Source organism: Nycticebus coucang, chromosome 22 (genome assembly GCF_027406575.1).
Source record: "Nycticebus coucang isolate mNycCou1 chromosome 22, mNycCou1.pri, whole genome shotgun sequence".
Taxonomy (NCBI): domain Eukaryota; kingdom Metazoa; phylum Chordata; class Mammalia; order Primates; family Lorisidae; genus Nycticebus; species Nycticebus coucang.
In genome coordinates, this window is record NC_069801.1 from 59,800,004 (window position 1) to 59,815,491 (window position 15,488).

The 15,488-nt window shown below is 37.6% G+C and overlaps 1 protein-coding gene across 9 annotated transcripts in view; it reads right to left on the minus strand.

Annotated features, from left to right (window-relative positions):
• DOCK7 (dedicator of cytokinesis 7) overlaps positions 1 to 15,488 on the minus strand; it is a 243,075-nt gene that overhangs the window by 128,781 nt on the left and 98,806 nt on the right. For all 9 annotated transcript variants that reach the window (XM_053575169.1, XM_053575171.1, XM_053575175.1 and 6 more), the window contains 3 exons: positions 8,637 to 8,754; positions 4,593 to 4,663; positions 881 to 1,019 (listed from right to left, as the gene is read on the minus strand). In XM_053575169.1, the coding sequence (XP_053431144.1) occupies positions 881 to 1,019; positions 4,593 to 4,663; positions 8,637 to 8,754 (328 nt within the window). The remainder of the gene's footprint in view (positions 1 to 880; positions 1,020 to 4,592; positions 4,664 to 8,636; positions 8,755 to 15,488) is intronic.

The window sequence follows — 15,488 nt, forward strand, 5'->3', positions numbered from 1 at the left end:
TAACAATAATTACTTGGAAAGCCTGTTTTAAGAGCTTGACATAAGCCAAATTTGACTCACCACCAAACGTTGAGAGATTTAATTATATAACTAATAATAATAAGCCCTCACAATTCCTCTAGAGAAAGGTTTCTCTGATATTTTACAAAGGAGAACATGCCTAAAATATCATTATTACTAACCCTAAGATATTTAAATCTATAGGGGGTCCTTATTACAGAAGGGAAAGTTGATCTTAGAGAATGGCCACAGACTGAATCAATTTTAAATAAATTTTAAAACAGTTACAATGTAAACATGAAAGAAAGCTTGGTTAGATATGAATGCTAAAAACAAAACGGAAAAATATGAACATAAATTCTTTTTCTTAGAGTTGGCAAAATTCATGCCATAAACTGCAAGAAACAAAAATGATGAATCAAATGTAGATTTCTCTCTTTTGGGTGAAAGCGTGATTTTTCTGACAACGTTGTGTGATAGCACGGTAGGATAGCCTTGATCTTAGGTTTACCTTCGCAATTCACTCATAATTTTTGAAAAATATTCAAGGGTTTAAGTTTCTTTTTTAAGGATCTCCTTTACCCACTCTTTCAAATCATTCTCTTCTGACAAAACTTTATAACTATTATATTTATAAATACTATTGAGTAAACAATCAGGATAAACACCTAAGTGTTCACATACATTAATTAATCAGTCACATCAGTTAACTGCACTAATGAGCATTTTCTTGCTATGATGATTCTCCTTGGCCAACGCAACTTCATAACTACAGGGAATCAGGCAGAGAATACTCTAACAATAACAAACACAACTATATGTTAAATATTATAATTATTTTTTAGATCAAAGAGCTAAATGTTTAATGAGAAACACTTACTGTGTATCCAACTGGGGTTTCAAGAGGAGTATTTTGTTTTTGTTGACAACTAACATGATAAAAAGTAAAAAGCAAGTGATGGTGATCAGTTAGAGTAGCAGGGAGTTTAACCTTGATCTCTTCATGAAAATCAGGAGACCTTCATATAAAAAAGGAAAAAACAGAGTCAGTAATTTGTTCAAAATAAATAGTGAGCGCATTTGTTTATTTGAATAATTTAAAAATTAATTGTGCTTAACTTTTCCTCTAGTCTAAAATATTATTTTTTTACTCCCAATCTCTAAATAATTAAATCCAATTTTCACAGGAGGGAGCTGCCACTATTTCTGAAGTTTCTCATTCCATTTTTATTAATGGGCTGAGTAATCCTACAGTTTGAAAATTCATTAATAATCACCACTTTGATACTAAAGTCTTCATTAGACTGAAGAGGACACTGGGTTAGGGCTTCCTATTTTAATGGGCCAATTTTGACACAAATCACGTGGAAAAAATAATGAGTTGGTAGGTGTATATTATAGAATGATAGCATAGGAAAACAATTTTTATGTTTCATTTTAAAATTAATTTGTATCATTATCTTTTGTAGAAAAGGAAAAAAGTCATCTTTTAAAACTTAATATCAAGTTGGGCTTTTTTTATGAAATGTCTTCTATCAATCATCTCATTGTTAAAGAAATAAAAAATGTTACCAGACTATGGCTAGTATTGACTGACTGCTAAAATAAAAAAAATTAAGAAGAAGAAGACGAGAAAAGAAAGGAAGATAAGATCAGGGAATGCCCAAAATTGCATTTGTCCCACAGTTTAGAAGACACTGGGAGAATATAACAAAAACTGTATTTGATGAAACCAAGAGCACTTTCTTCTCAATACTTGTTGAGGGACATTTATATCGAAAAATATGGCTGTTATTCATGATACAGACTTATCACACCAATCTTCCATATTCAGTTAGTATCTCTCAGAATTATAATCAACAAAACTGCAAGCAAACCATATGGCCCAATTATTTTAAAGGGAAGGTTAGCCCACCAATTACGTTTTTTTTCTTACGTGCTAATAGGTCAAATATCCTTCTATCTCCAATAAGTCTCGATAATACTAACAGGTGTAGATTTGACCACAGAAAATAATAAGTTGGACCAGGCTTTTAATAACACCAACAAGAAAGATAGCTAATGCTAGCCATCTGAGAACTCGAGGACCTTGGTGAAACAACAACAAAAAAGATGCTGAGCAGCTCCTGACAGGTGCAACGGATCACTACTGGAGTATGAGAAAGTTTAATTTACCAGCAATGCCCAACAGAACCATCATTTCAATTCCATTCATGCTGACAGCAACAAAAATAAAGACCTAGCCAAAAGCCGTTATGATTTTAGAAGCTCCAATCTTCTTTACTATTTCTTGGTATTGAGTGTTTTAGTTCATTTCAGTCCTGAAATCACATTATGTGAAGGATTTTGTGAAAAATTAAACATCTAGGAGGGTTATTGATTCAAACAGTAGATTTAACTGCCCACCTTCAGGCTAAATACTGTGTTACTTTTGTGGTAACTTTTAAGATGAATACGAGAAATTACTCTTATTAAGTATAGTAAGAATATAAGTAAGACACACATATATATGCTGTAAAACAAAGGTTGGCAAACACTGGCCACAGGCCAAATCCAGTTCATTGCCTAACTTTGTACAGCCTGAAAATTAAAATGGTTTTTACATTTTTAAATGGTTGGGAGAAAAAAAAAATCAAAAGAATAAAAATATTTCATCGTGTGAAAATTTTATAGACTTCAAATTTCAATGTCTATAAATAAAGTTTTATTGGAACACAGCCACGCCTGATTCTCACAATCTTATTCTGTCTACAGCTGCTTTTGAACTACAAGGCAGAGTTGACTGAGAGAGAGACCATGTCCGGAGGCCTAAAATAAAACCATCCAGTCCTCTGTAGAAATGTTTGCCAACCCCTGGTCTTAGAGCATATAGAGGTAAGAGCTTTAAGAATGGAGCTGAACAGATTACTTCAAGTTTGAGATCAGGGAATTATGATTTAGGAGGTGACATTTGGCACTGGCCTTAAAATGAGCAGAAGTTCAATAAACAGAGGAAATAGATTTTATAATTTAAAAAGAAATCCATCAAGAATGGCTCAGAAATAGGAAGGCATGGTATATGTTTGATAATGAGGCAGAAAGAAAATCGATATTTAAAAGCTGATCGGGTAATTAGATAACAGGAGCAAGAAGGCAAAGATGTCTTAAATTTGGAGTCAGAGTAATAGAAAAATGGCGGCCCTATCAACAAAAATGAAGAGTCACACAGAGACAGGGTCAGGGAAAGAGCCAAGGAGAGCCACCTGGAAACCGAGAAGGCAGCGGGGGACCCGAATGAACCCATCCAACAGGCCACTGAAAATAAAATCTGTATCTCAGAGAAAAGGTTAGGATTGAAAATAACGAGTTGAGAACAATCGGCACAAACATGAAAGCAGCAGAATCTTCACCGATGCTGAACCTGAGAGACACGTGTGAGATTATTCAGGAGGAGAACAACGCACTAATGTCTCGGTGGAGTGCCTACGACTTACGGGAAAGAGGACAATTACTGCACAAAAGGAGTGTTCAATGGCAGAAGAAAAGCAAGACAGGGTCACGAAACAAAGGTAAGAAAGAAGTTTTCAGGAGGGCAAGGAAAATACATGCCACACATCAGCTTTGAGAAAAAGACTTTTGTGTTTTTTCATCTGGGAAACTTAAAACTTCTTCCCGAGAATAAGAGATGGAGGCCATGAAGAGGGAGACTGGTGAAGCAAAAGAAGGGATAACTAATTCATATTCTGGACGAGGCTGGACAGGACAGTGTGAGAGCAGAGGGGAAAGCATTTACCCTGAGCGGGGAGTGAGCCGTGACTCCCTTTGAAACAGAAGAAATGGCAGATCAGTAAGGAGAGACTGAGGTGAGTAGCAGAGAAGGGGATAGGTCTCAAGTTGGATGGTCTTAATAAATTTAATGAAAAGAATACTGAGAGCAAATTATACAGAAAAGAAGTAAGGGCTAGTGCTAAATGAGAAGGAAGATTTTAAAAAACGATGATGGTAATAAGATTATAAAAGACCAGTGGGGCCAACAAGCAGATAAAACTAATTACCGCAGCCCCGTTGTATGGTGCAATAACATCAATTTGTAAAAGTCCTGATTAATATAATTTTCTGGTTTTCTCCAACAGCGTTCAATAATCCCCTGACAAAAGCAGCAGAAATGAAAGGTTATGCAAAGTTGGCAATTTCTCAAGGAGGTAAAATGGAAAGTCACCAAATCAAAAGATTACTAGATGTTGAGAACACCATGAATTTAACCAACTACTAGATTTGAGCTTAGTAAAGAATTAAGTAAAACGACAAAGTACCAGGGAAAATAATTGGGAAAGACCAAAGGACCAGAGACCACAATGATAATGAATAACAATATAATAAAAAATGAAAGATTCAGAGAATTGGATAGCAAAGACATTTTGTGTACAAAGCCTTTTGCCTGAGATGTCTGTGGAGAATGGCTTGTGTGTCTACAGATTGGAAATGGTAACTCTGATGTCAGCTTGAACCTGGCGCATTCGGTGCAGCAGAGTATCCAGTAAACACACTAACGTGAGCGCTGACAGTGCTGCTGAGAAGTGAGTAACTTTGAAAGAAACATTTGAATTCAGTACCTGTTGTGATATACTACGGCTGTGTACGCTTCCTTTGAAAATTCTGAACAGCTAGATTTACCAAAGATTACCTGAAACAAATAACAGCATGTTGAAACTTTGTTGTAATAAATGCTGGGTGTTTCATATCTATGTAAGAATTTGTCTGATTTAATAACTATTTGAGAAAAACGGGCAAAATCAGCCCAATGAAGAGCAGTGTGCCTCACGACGTTCATTTAAAAGTTTAATTGCTTAACTATAAATCCCAGTGGTAGACCCATCTAACATTCAAACATTCAAAATTTTTTATCAATTATATTCATATCTACCCTGTTTCCCTGAAAATAAGACAGTGTCTTATTTTAAGGTGTGCTCCCAAAGATGCACTAGGTCTTATTTTCAGGGGACGTCTTATCTTTCCTGTAAGTAGGTCTTATTTTCGGGGAAACAGGGTATGGGTGATAAGGTACATTTCGCTCCTTTTTCTTAAAGAAGGTGAAGAATTAATTTTTGAACTAGAAACAGCATCTCACTTGGAATTTACATAAGGAACATGGTCCTATGACAGTGCCATAATCACCTACACAAACTGGTGGCTTCTCCACTAGAACAGCAGAGTCACTCTGAAAGTCAAATATAAATTATTTATAAATTATATTAAAAATCCTATTTTAGGCCAAGGTATGGATCCCTCTGCTTCTATTACTACTTGCAAGCTATTGTACATGGAGGAGGAGCTCCATTCTTAAATTCTTACATAATGTGTGGTTTTTTTTTTTTTTAATCCACCACATTAAAAAAAAAACAACACAATTCTAGTTTTGGAAAAAGTTTACAAGTAAAATAATTCGGCCTTGCATATCTGCCTTTTTAGTTCTAACAGTCATACAGTGGTTAATTAGGACTGTTGACTAAATAAATGGTTTAATGATGTCAAGATTATAGTTCTAATCCCTACGTGAGACAGTTAGATTTGCAATATTATTTAACCACAAATTAAACTCTTAAGTCATCTAGCCTTTTTTATGTCTGCATGGATACGGAAGTGGGCGTGTCAGTGCGTTTCCATCAACCCGACTGATAAAACACCTCAAAGTTTCTTCCTCTTACAAACGGATTAATTGGCATAGTCCTTAACTCAAAGGACAGATTAGCAGATATTTCTGTTTCTTTCTGCAATACTCCAATCAGAACTTTTATTTTAAACGTATGTTAAGTGTAATAACTATGACTCTCCTATGAAAGTAGTATTTCATCAAATTGCTAATACTTTATCTAGTATGTTTCCATAAAATGTAGTTCCAGGGCCAGAATTACGAAGTTTATAATTTTTTCATGTCAATATAATATGTTCAAAAAATTATCTTGCAATCCATTTAAAAATTCCTTGTTTTTAAAACATAAGCGAACGTGGTAAGCCCATGTTTATACACTCTTTCAAAACAGACACTCACATAAACATAAAAACAGATATTTCTAACTAATACACAAGTGAAAGAAATACAGTACCTTTTCCTCTCCTCTGAGAAGCTACAATTTTTCATAAAATAACTTGTTCATTTTCACAACATGAATGATACAAAGTGGAAAATGTTCCTTTTTTGAGCATTTAACATGTACTTTTAATCATTCAGCAACAGGCATCCATTATGTACCGAGGACTGTGACAGGCACCCAGATAAAGGGATGAGTAAGACCCAGTCCTTGCCCTCAAGGAGCTCACAGTCTAATGGGCAAGACAAAGAAATTGTCATACAGCCAGAAAGCCATAAGGCTCCTGGAAGGAGAGAAGATGTTATGGCAGCATCAAAAAGGGAGCGGCCTAACTGCCCGCAGAGGCTGGTCACGCCTGGGGCTCTGCCGCACAGACGCTAAGATAAGAAATAGTTTGATAGGGCCGGGAGCAGTGGCTCCCACCTCTAATCCTAGCACTCTGGGAGGCTGAGGAGGGTGGATTGCCCGAGCTCACAGGTTACAGACCAGCCTGTGAAAGATCTCTAATAAATAGCTGGGCGTTGTGGTGGGCGACTGTAGTCCAAGCTACTTGGGAGGCTGAGGCAAGAGAATCATTTAAGCCCAAGAGTGTAAGGTTGCTGTGAGCTGTGATGCCACAGCACTCTACCAAGGGCAACAGAGTGAGACTCTGCCTCAAAAAAAAAAAAAAAGAAAAAGAAAAGAAAGTTTGTTAGGCCAACAATAAAAAACAGATTTTACCAATATTACATTTGTCATAAGCTCAAACTTCTGTGGGAATTCACATACAGGCTGACAAAGCATTTATTTTCAGAACCTAGTACCTTTGTATCAATTCTGTAGTACACTCATCCCTTCAGCAGAACTGAAAAACTAGTAAAGAGCAAAAAATGGCAATTCCAGACCTCAAAAATAAACTCTACACTCTTTCAACAAATATTTGTTCAACACACATTACGTACAAGGATCTGGAACAGATGCCACGGAGCATACAAAGATGAATAACGTGTGCTCACTGTTGTCAAGATTCACAAATGCCGATGAAACTGAGGCAACAGGGGGAAAAGAAAATAGATCTTTCCTGACAGGTGGGAAATTAGAAGAATTTGATTAAAAGATGGACACAGAAGAATAAAATAAGACTGTTAACTACGCACTATTCTCAGGCCATTTCATCTCACTGGGCTTCTCGAAGGTTGAACATTTTCAGTGATAGTTTGCATGTTACCAAAAATCGATTGTCATGGAAACTGCGTTTATTAGTGTTCCACGAATCCTAAATGACAATTTGGGAGGTCAAGCGTCTCTCCAGTCTGGCCTCAACCTCGCATTTCTGACTTACTTTCCATTGCTGTGGCTCACTGAAACTCACCATGGTTCGCGGACATTTCCATCTGGAACCCCTGTCCTTCCCCACTTTCTAGACCCCCTACCACTAACACCGTGACAGCTTTGGCTTCAGCACAGAAGCGCCTCTTCTGCGTGATGCCTGCTTGTCACCTCAGGGAGTCGCTCCTTCTGCCTCTGAATATCTATCCCTTTGATTCCTCATACCAATCTTTTATAACTAGCACACCCGTGGTTCTCAACATTGGCTGTAAAATGTAATCCCTTGGTGAAATCTAAAACAACTGACACATGGTTCTGATCCTCAGAGATGATGATTTAATTCAAACACGATTCAGCCCGGGCACTGACATTTTTAAAAGCAATCATTCAAATACACGGCCGGGCGCGGTGGATCACACTTGTAATCCTAGCACTCTGGGAGACTGAGACAGGAGGACTGCCTGAGCTTAGAAGTTCAAGACCAGCCTGAGCAAGAGTGAGACCCCATTTCTACGGCCCATTTCAATGGGTGCCTGTAGTCCCAGTTACTTGGGAGGCTGAGGCAAGAGGGTCTCTCAAGCCTAAGAGTTTGAGGTCGCTGTGAGCTGTGACACCAAAGCACTCAACTCAGAAAACAGAGTGAGACTCTGACTCAAAAATAAATAAATTAATTAATTAAAATTAAAATTAAAATTAAAAGCTTCCCAGATGAATCTAATGTGCTGCCAAGATTGCGCATGAAGCCAGAGCCTCTCATCCAAGCCAGGATGAGCCACACTTCCTGAAATCGCTTGGGGAACATTTTCAAACTGCAATACAAGCTCCTACAACACCCATCAACTCCCACCTCCTTTACCTGATCTTACCTTCTAAGGGGATGAGGGGAATCAGAATCACAGATGTCAAAAGTAGAGAAAAGATACCTTTGCGTTGATAGAGTTCCTAAGTGATACTGAACTGACCCCGTTTTGAAGCCACTGTTTTAGATTTGTATGTGTTTGTTTTATATCATGTAGGTTAATAAGTCTTATTCATCTTTGTATCTCTGGGAGTGTCTGGCATATACCAAGCCCTTAATAAATAAGCTAAACTTCAAGCAAACTCACTACCATCTATACAGGAAATGATGCCACTAGAAATTTAGTTTAAAAAATTTCCGATTTGGAGCTGCCAACCAAGTGATACCAACATAAATAAGCACATAGGTAAGTCCCTTTGAACCATACGTGAAGAACGTGAGAAGGCAGGAGCACCGCTTACCGGCATAGCATTGCTGAGGTCCTCTCCGTACAGAAACTGCACCTTCACTGTTATGTTCCGGGCAGAACCCTGGCGATTGGCAAAATTAAGACTCTGCGGGTATATGTAGAGAAGATTCCTGTGAAAGCAACGGTATAAATGATAGTAAATACATAACTAAAAAACGCAATGTATCACTCACTGAACATCACAAAAGAAATAAATGAACACTGACTTACTAATCTTTGTAGCCCCTTGCTAAGTATTCCCACATAAAGTGTTGTTCTTTATCCTTAGTAGCCAAATTTCACAGATGAATTATGACCTTTCACCTTATACAAACTTTTGACAGTCTCTGCTGCCAACACAGAGAAGAGAAATAATTCAAGAAAATACATCAATAAAAGGGCTGAATAAAACAATGAGGGTTACTTTACCTGAATACTAGTGCTGGAAGCTGACGAACAAGACTCCAGGTACAATGAAACCTGCTATTCAACTGCCGGGGCGATGAAGGGAAGACCTACATCCTCTAGTGGGTGGCAGCGCAGTACAGAAATTTCAAACGAACACACACTTTGCCCCCAACAAGCTCACTTGGGGGAAAACTACACGTGTGCAAATAGTTGTGTTCAAACTAATTTATGACAATTTTTATAACAGAAAATAATTACAAATAATTATAAAAAAATAGAATGCTCATCAGTGCTGGTGTGGTTAATTAAATTAAGATCTATTAATAAGAAGGGTTGCTGCGAAGGAGAAAAAAGATAACATAAATTGGAGACAGAATATGGGGATTTTGAAAGTCTTTTAAAATGGGAACAGTATGAGCTTGATTAAATCCTAATGAAAAGAATCCAGTCAACAGAGTCTGCGGATACTGGAACAAGAATGTCACGTTCCTGAGATGGTGGGAGAGAACAAAACCCAAAGCACAAGACAAGACACTGGTCCTGACGACGTCTAAAACTCCTCAGTGAAGGCCGGGCCCCCGTGGCTCACGCCTGACATCCCAGCACTCTGGGAGGCCGAGGTGGGTGGACCACCTGAGCTCAGAAACCAGCCTGAGCCACAGTAAGACCTCGTCTCTAAAAAAGCATCCAGGCGTTGTGGGGGGCACCTATGGTCCCAGCCACTTGGGAAGCTGAGGCAAGAGAATCGCTTGAGCCCAAGAGTTGGAGATTGCTGTGAGCTGTGATATTACGGCACTCTACCGAGGGAGACAAAGTGAGACTCTGTCTCAAAAATAAATAATAAATAAATAAATAATCTCCTCATTGTAACAAGTCTTATTGAATATCCACAATATATTACATATTGAGAATACAGAGATAAAAGACAAAGTCCTCTGACTTCATGGAACTGAGGTTCTAGAGGGGAAACCGGACAAACGAATCATTATAATGTAGTGTGGTAACTGCCGTAAACATAGTCTAACAGGATAAAGAGGGCCCAGAGGGGGATGTGGGGCTAAGGAATCTGCCCACAAACGTCAATGAGAAACCTTCAGATAAGACCAATATACTTAACACACAGAAAAGCACAATCCGTCACGCCTCCCCACCCCCGCGCCCGCACCTGCTCCCAAGTCTCTATTGTAGGGTTACTACTGTCCTTGCTTTGTGGACGCCAACCCTTCCCACCTTCCACACATAGGAAAGCCTCACCTCGACCTGGCCCCACCACGTCACTCTGTTACTTCACTCACAATTCTTACACAATCTGTAAGTATCTTCTTCATTCATGCATTACTTATTATTTTTATATCTCTTCTGACAGTGCCCAAAACTCATCAAGGTAAGAACCCTGTCCATCTATTTAACTGCCATAGGCACTCATACGAAAATATGTTTTAAAATATTAAGGTCTTAAAGCGATTTATATGTATCAACGGATTTGGTATGACAGACCCCAAAATGATAATAGTGAAGAGTCAGAGTTTTATTTTTTATAGGTTTTTGAAATATCTTGAGTTTTCAAAATAAGTACTTCCGACATTAAAAAAAACTGTGAATGCCCACTAAAAAGTAAGATAAAAGGATTCCTTCAGAGCTCACTCCCCTTCTAGATCTCTGTTGTCCAATAAGACAGTCTGGTGAGACCACCAAGCACTTGCGATGTAACTGGTTCTAACCGAACCAGTATGCTGGGAGCACAGAATACACGACAGGTTTTAAAGACTTTGCATAAAAAAACCCCTAATTAATACTTTTATATTGATCACGCATTGAAATAATATTTATATATTAAACAAAATATACTATTAAAATTAATTTTATTTTTTTATTTATTTTTTTTTATTAAATCATAACTGTATACATTGATATGATCATGGGGCATCATACGCTCGCTTCATAGACCATTTGACACATTTTCATCACAATGGTTAACATAGCCTTCTTGGCATTATCTCAGTTACTATGCCAAAACATTTACGTTCTACATTTACCAAGTTTCACAAATACCCCTGTAAGATGCACCACAGGTGTGATCCCACCGATCCCCCTCCCTCTACCCACCACCCCCCTCCCTCCCCTCCCTTTCCCACTTCCCCCTATTGCTAGGTTGTAACTGGGTTATAGCTTTCATGTGAGAGCCCCAAATTAGTTTCATAGTAGGGCTGAGTACATTGGGTACTTTTTCTTCCATTCTTTTTTTTTTTTTATTAAATCATAACTGTATACATTGATATGATCATGGGGCATCATACACTCGCTTCACAGACCATTTGACACGTTTTTATCACAGTGGTTAACATAGCCTTTCCGGTGTTATCTCAGTTACTGTGCCAAAACTTTACATTCTACATCTACCAAGCATCTTACAGGGGTATTTGCGAAACTTAAAATTAATTTGACCTGTTTCTTTTTAGTTGTTAAAATGTGGCCATTACAATTTTAAAATACATATGGCTAACATTATGTTTGCATTAGACAGTACTGTTTTGGATTAAGACAGGAAAGAAGAGCTAACGTATTACTTGGCATTTTCCTTTATTTTAATCAATATAAACAGTTCTATTTATAAATGTATTTTTTAAATACTTTCACAATCTTTCCATCAAATATATTAATTAAAAAATAAATTATCATAGTTATAAGGGGGATAATTAAGGAGATACTATGTACAAAAGAACCGAAATACTTTGTGTTTTATTTGAAAGTCATATTGCCCAACCTGGTGGAGGATAAAGGACATTGCTTTGCTTGAATTTTAAACACTTTAGGCCTGGGGTCCTCAAACTACGGCCCGCGGGCCACATGCAGTAGTGTGATTGTATGTGTTCCCGTTTTGTTTTTTTACTTCAAAATAAGATATGTGCAGTGTGCATAGGAATTTGTTCATAGTTTGTTTTTTTAAACTATAGTCCGGCCCTCCAACGGTCTGAGGGACAGTGAATTGGCCCCCTGTTAAAAAAGTTTGAGGATGCCTGCTTTAGGCTCTTAAAAGTCCTAAAATGCTGTGTATCCAAGAAATATTATATATTGGTTCCTAGAAACTAGGAATCCTTAAATTAGGGTCTAAGTTTGTTTATAAGATTCTACTTTCTTTGGCATATATGTTTTAATTTCTATACACTGCTGATTATATGTGACGAGGGTTCTATTTTATTTTTCTTTAATTTATTTATTTTTGAGACAGGGTCTCACTCTGTTGCCTGGGTTAGAGTGTGGTGGTGTCATCATAGCTCACTGTTACCTCAAACTCTTGGGCTCAAGCAATCCTCCTGCTCCAGTCTCTGGAGAAACTGAGACTGCAGGTGCATACTACCTCTCTAAGAGACTTTTTTTTCCTAAAGACATGGAGTCTTGCTATGCTGCCCAGGTTAGTCTCAAACTCCTGGTCTCAAGTGATCCTCCTGTCATGGCCTTCTAAAGTACTAGGATTATAGGCACAAGTCAGGGTTCTATTTAAATAGACACAAGTTCAAACAGAGATTAGATTCGGCCTTTAGCAATGAGTCCTTAGATGGGAGGCATTAAAAGGGAGACATAAAATCATTTATAAAATCGTTTTAATTACATTTTCCCATGTTGAAGCACTTCTATAGATTGTAATTAGGCAAATTACTTATTTTAATTATAATAATAGCAATGAAGTTCAAACTACTATAAGAGAAAAATTACCCAGATATTTATGTTCAGAAATAATAAACTAGAAACCAAAAACATGTGACCATTGCCTCTAATCTACCCAGTGTTATTGTGAGGAACTGCATAAATTTGGGAAAAAACTGTCAGCATCCTAGTACAGAATCAAATATGGAAGGAAATCCCCTCACACAGCCTCTCTGTGGTATCAGCGCCCAGCTATTTCTGGTCTACTCTTCAAATTCCTTTCTCCAGAACAAGCCTGCTGTACCACAGGGAATGAAGCATCCACTTTACATAAGTTTTGCACTTGGAAAACTCATGTATGTTCTGACTTTCTCATTCTCTTACTCATTCAATAAATATTTATTGTTTCTACTGTATGGAAGGCATTGTACTAAGGTGCTGTAAGGGATATAAATTCACACCAGACATTGATCTTGCCAACAAACAGCTTATGATGCAATAGAGGAGAGAAGTTGGCTCATGTGTCTGCTCCCTCAAATAGCGGACTGAGGAAATATCAGGGTTAATAGTGTTAAGCCACAAAAGCTGACAGCCTAGTTAAGAGAAGTTTTGAAATACACCCTTCATGACCAGTGATTATAACTGCAGCTTTTACCCTTAAAGAAGAAGTAGAAAAATCGAATTTCTTTTTGAAAATGTCTTCTCTAGTTCAACACATACTTTTAAATGCCATTAACGAGTACCGGTGTGAAAGGTAAGATGAAAATGAAAAACAAGGAAATCTTCTGGAAGGTTTTTCCTTCATTCATGGACTCATTTATGTATTTTTATTTACTTATAGTCTTTATTTCTGCTACAAAGATTTATGTGGCTCTGTATTAGACACTTAATAAAAAGTATAAATATACAATGGTGTCAAAAGACACAATCCCTTAGCAAGATCAAAATTGAGAAAAGCTAGATTTTAGCAGAATTTCCCAATTTACTTGATCTTAATATGGAATTAGATAATTGTCACCAGTTTATTACTATAGCATGGGTGTAAATGCATTGGTTGTAATAGCACTTACTATATACCAGGTAGTGTTACTGTTCACCAAGGGCTCTGAAAATGTTAACTTTTAATCTTTATACAAACCCTATGATAGGTACTATCTTCAATGGACAGATGAGAAAACAGAAGCACAGAGAAGCTAAGAAATCTGACCAAGGGTCACAGAGGCAAAGAACAACAAAACCAGGATTCCAACATATAGGAACATGCTCTTCATCACCTGTGTATGCAGCCTCTATTGCACCTGCTATATCCAAAGCCCTAATCCTAAATCATCAAAAGAAAGGGTCTCTATTCTATACCAAGGAGAGGCATTCCAATGAACAGAATTTGAAAATGGTTCACTTTATAAAATTCTGCCTGACAATTCATAATTTACACTAAAATTTATTATGTCAGAGATTTTTCCTTTGTTTACAAGCTGTTAACTTTATTAAAAAATTCTTTGAGGTAGGATTGATTATATACAGACTAAAAGTAAGTTTCACGTGATACAGAAACTAAGTCGTTGAACACTCCCTATTTGCCAGACACCGTTGTAGGTGCTCTACATGTGGTTTTTTCAGATGATCACAACCCTATAAATTATGTACTAGAGTTGCCCCACCTTTACAGATGAGGGACTGGGGTATGGGAAGGTTAAGAAACTTATCCAAGGCCACACATCTAGAGCTGGTGTTCGGACCCAGACCAGTCTGATTCCAGAACCCATACTCTTAACATTTTCACCACATTGCTAGGTTAAGATCAGGTGGTTTTAAAGGATCTGCTTATTTGCTCATGAAGTTCTTTTTTTTTTTTGCAGTTTTTGGCCAGGACTGGGTTTGAACCCGCCACCTCCGGCATATGGGGCTGGCACCCTACCCCTTTGAGCCACAGGCACCGCCCTGCTCATGAAGTTCTTAATATGAACATTCAATATGTATAATCACAAATTTAAGCATTTATTATTTTTCCTTTTAACACTAAGTTAGAAGCCCAGTGAAACATTTATCTCTAGAAATACTGTTAATTTTTTGTTAAATTTATATTATCAAAATTATTACTAGGCTCACAAACTTCAGAAAAACTTACGATGGCCAAATGGTGTCAGATATCGACAGTATTTGGGATTTAATTCTAGTTTGATCTTAGAAGATCACATATCTATTTGTCCTTCAGTGGGCACAACGGGATAGGACCTGGAAATAAAGGCAAACCATGATGGAGAGAAGAAGAGAAACGTCTTTCTATGTATGGGATTTTGTCATCATATACAAGGATGGTCAAGACACCATGTGATGTAAAAAAATAATTATAGTGCAAATAATAAGGACCACATGAGGGCTGTCCAAAAAGTATCCAGGCATGTAATACGAAAAATGCACGGCTGGACACTTTCCAGACAGCCCTTGGATACTCCCATGTTAGTTTATACTGAGCCCCATAAAACTACACAATTGAGAGCTGTGAGAGCACGTGGTGGAGGGAGAGGAGCCTCCGAGAGAAGGCATTTTGGGGATGAGTCCCTGTTTCCCAAAGAACTAAAATAGGGGCAGCGCCTGTGGCTCAAGGAGTAAGGTCGCCGGCCCCATATGCCAGAGGTGGTGGGTTCAAAGCCAGCCCCGGCCACAAAACTGCAACAACAACAACAAAAAAGAACTAAAATAGGGTTTGAGAAATGGATACTTAATTCATTAATTGTTCCTCAACTTTAGTAATGAATTTACCCATCAAAAGAATTGGGTTTTGACTTATAAATCTCTTTTAAAATCATAA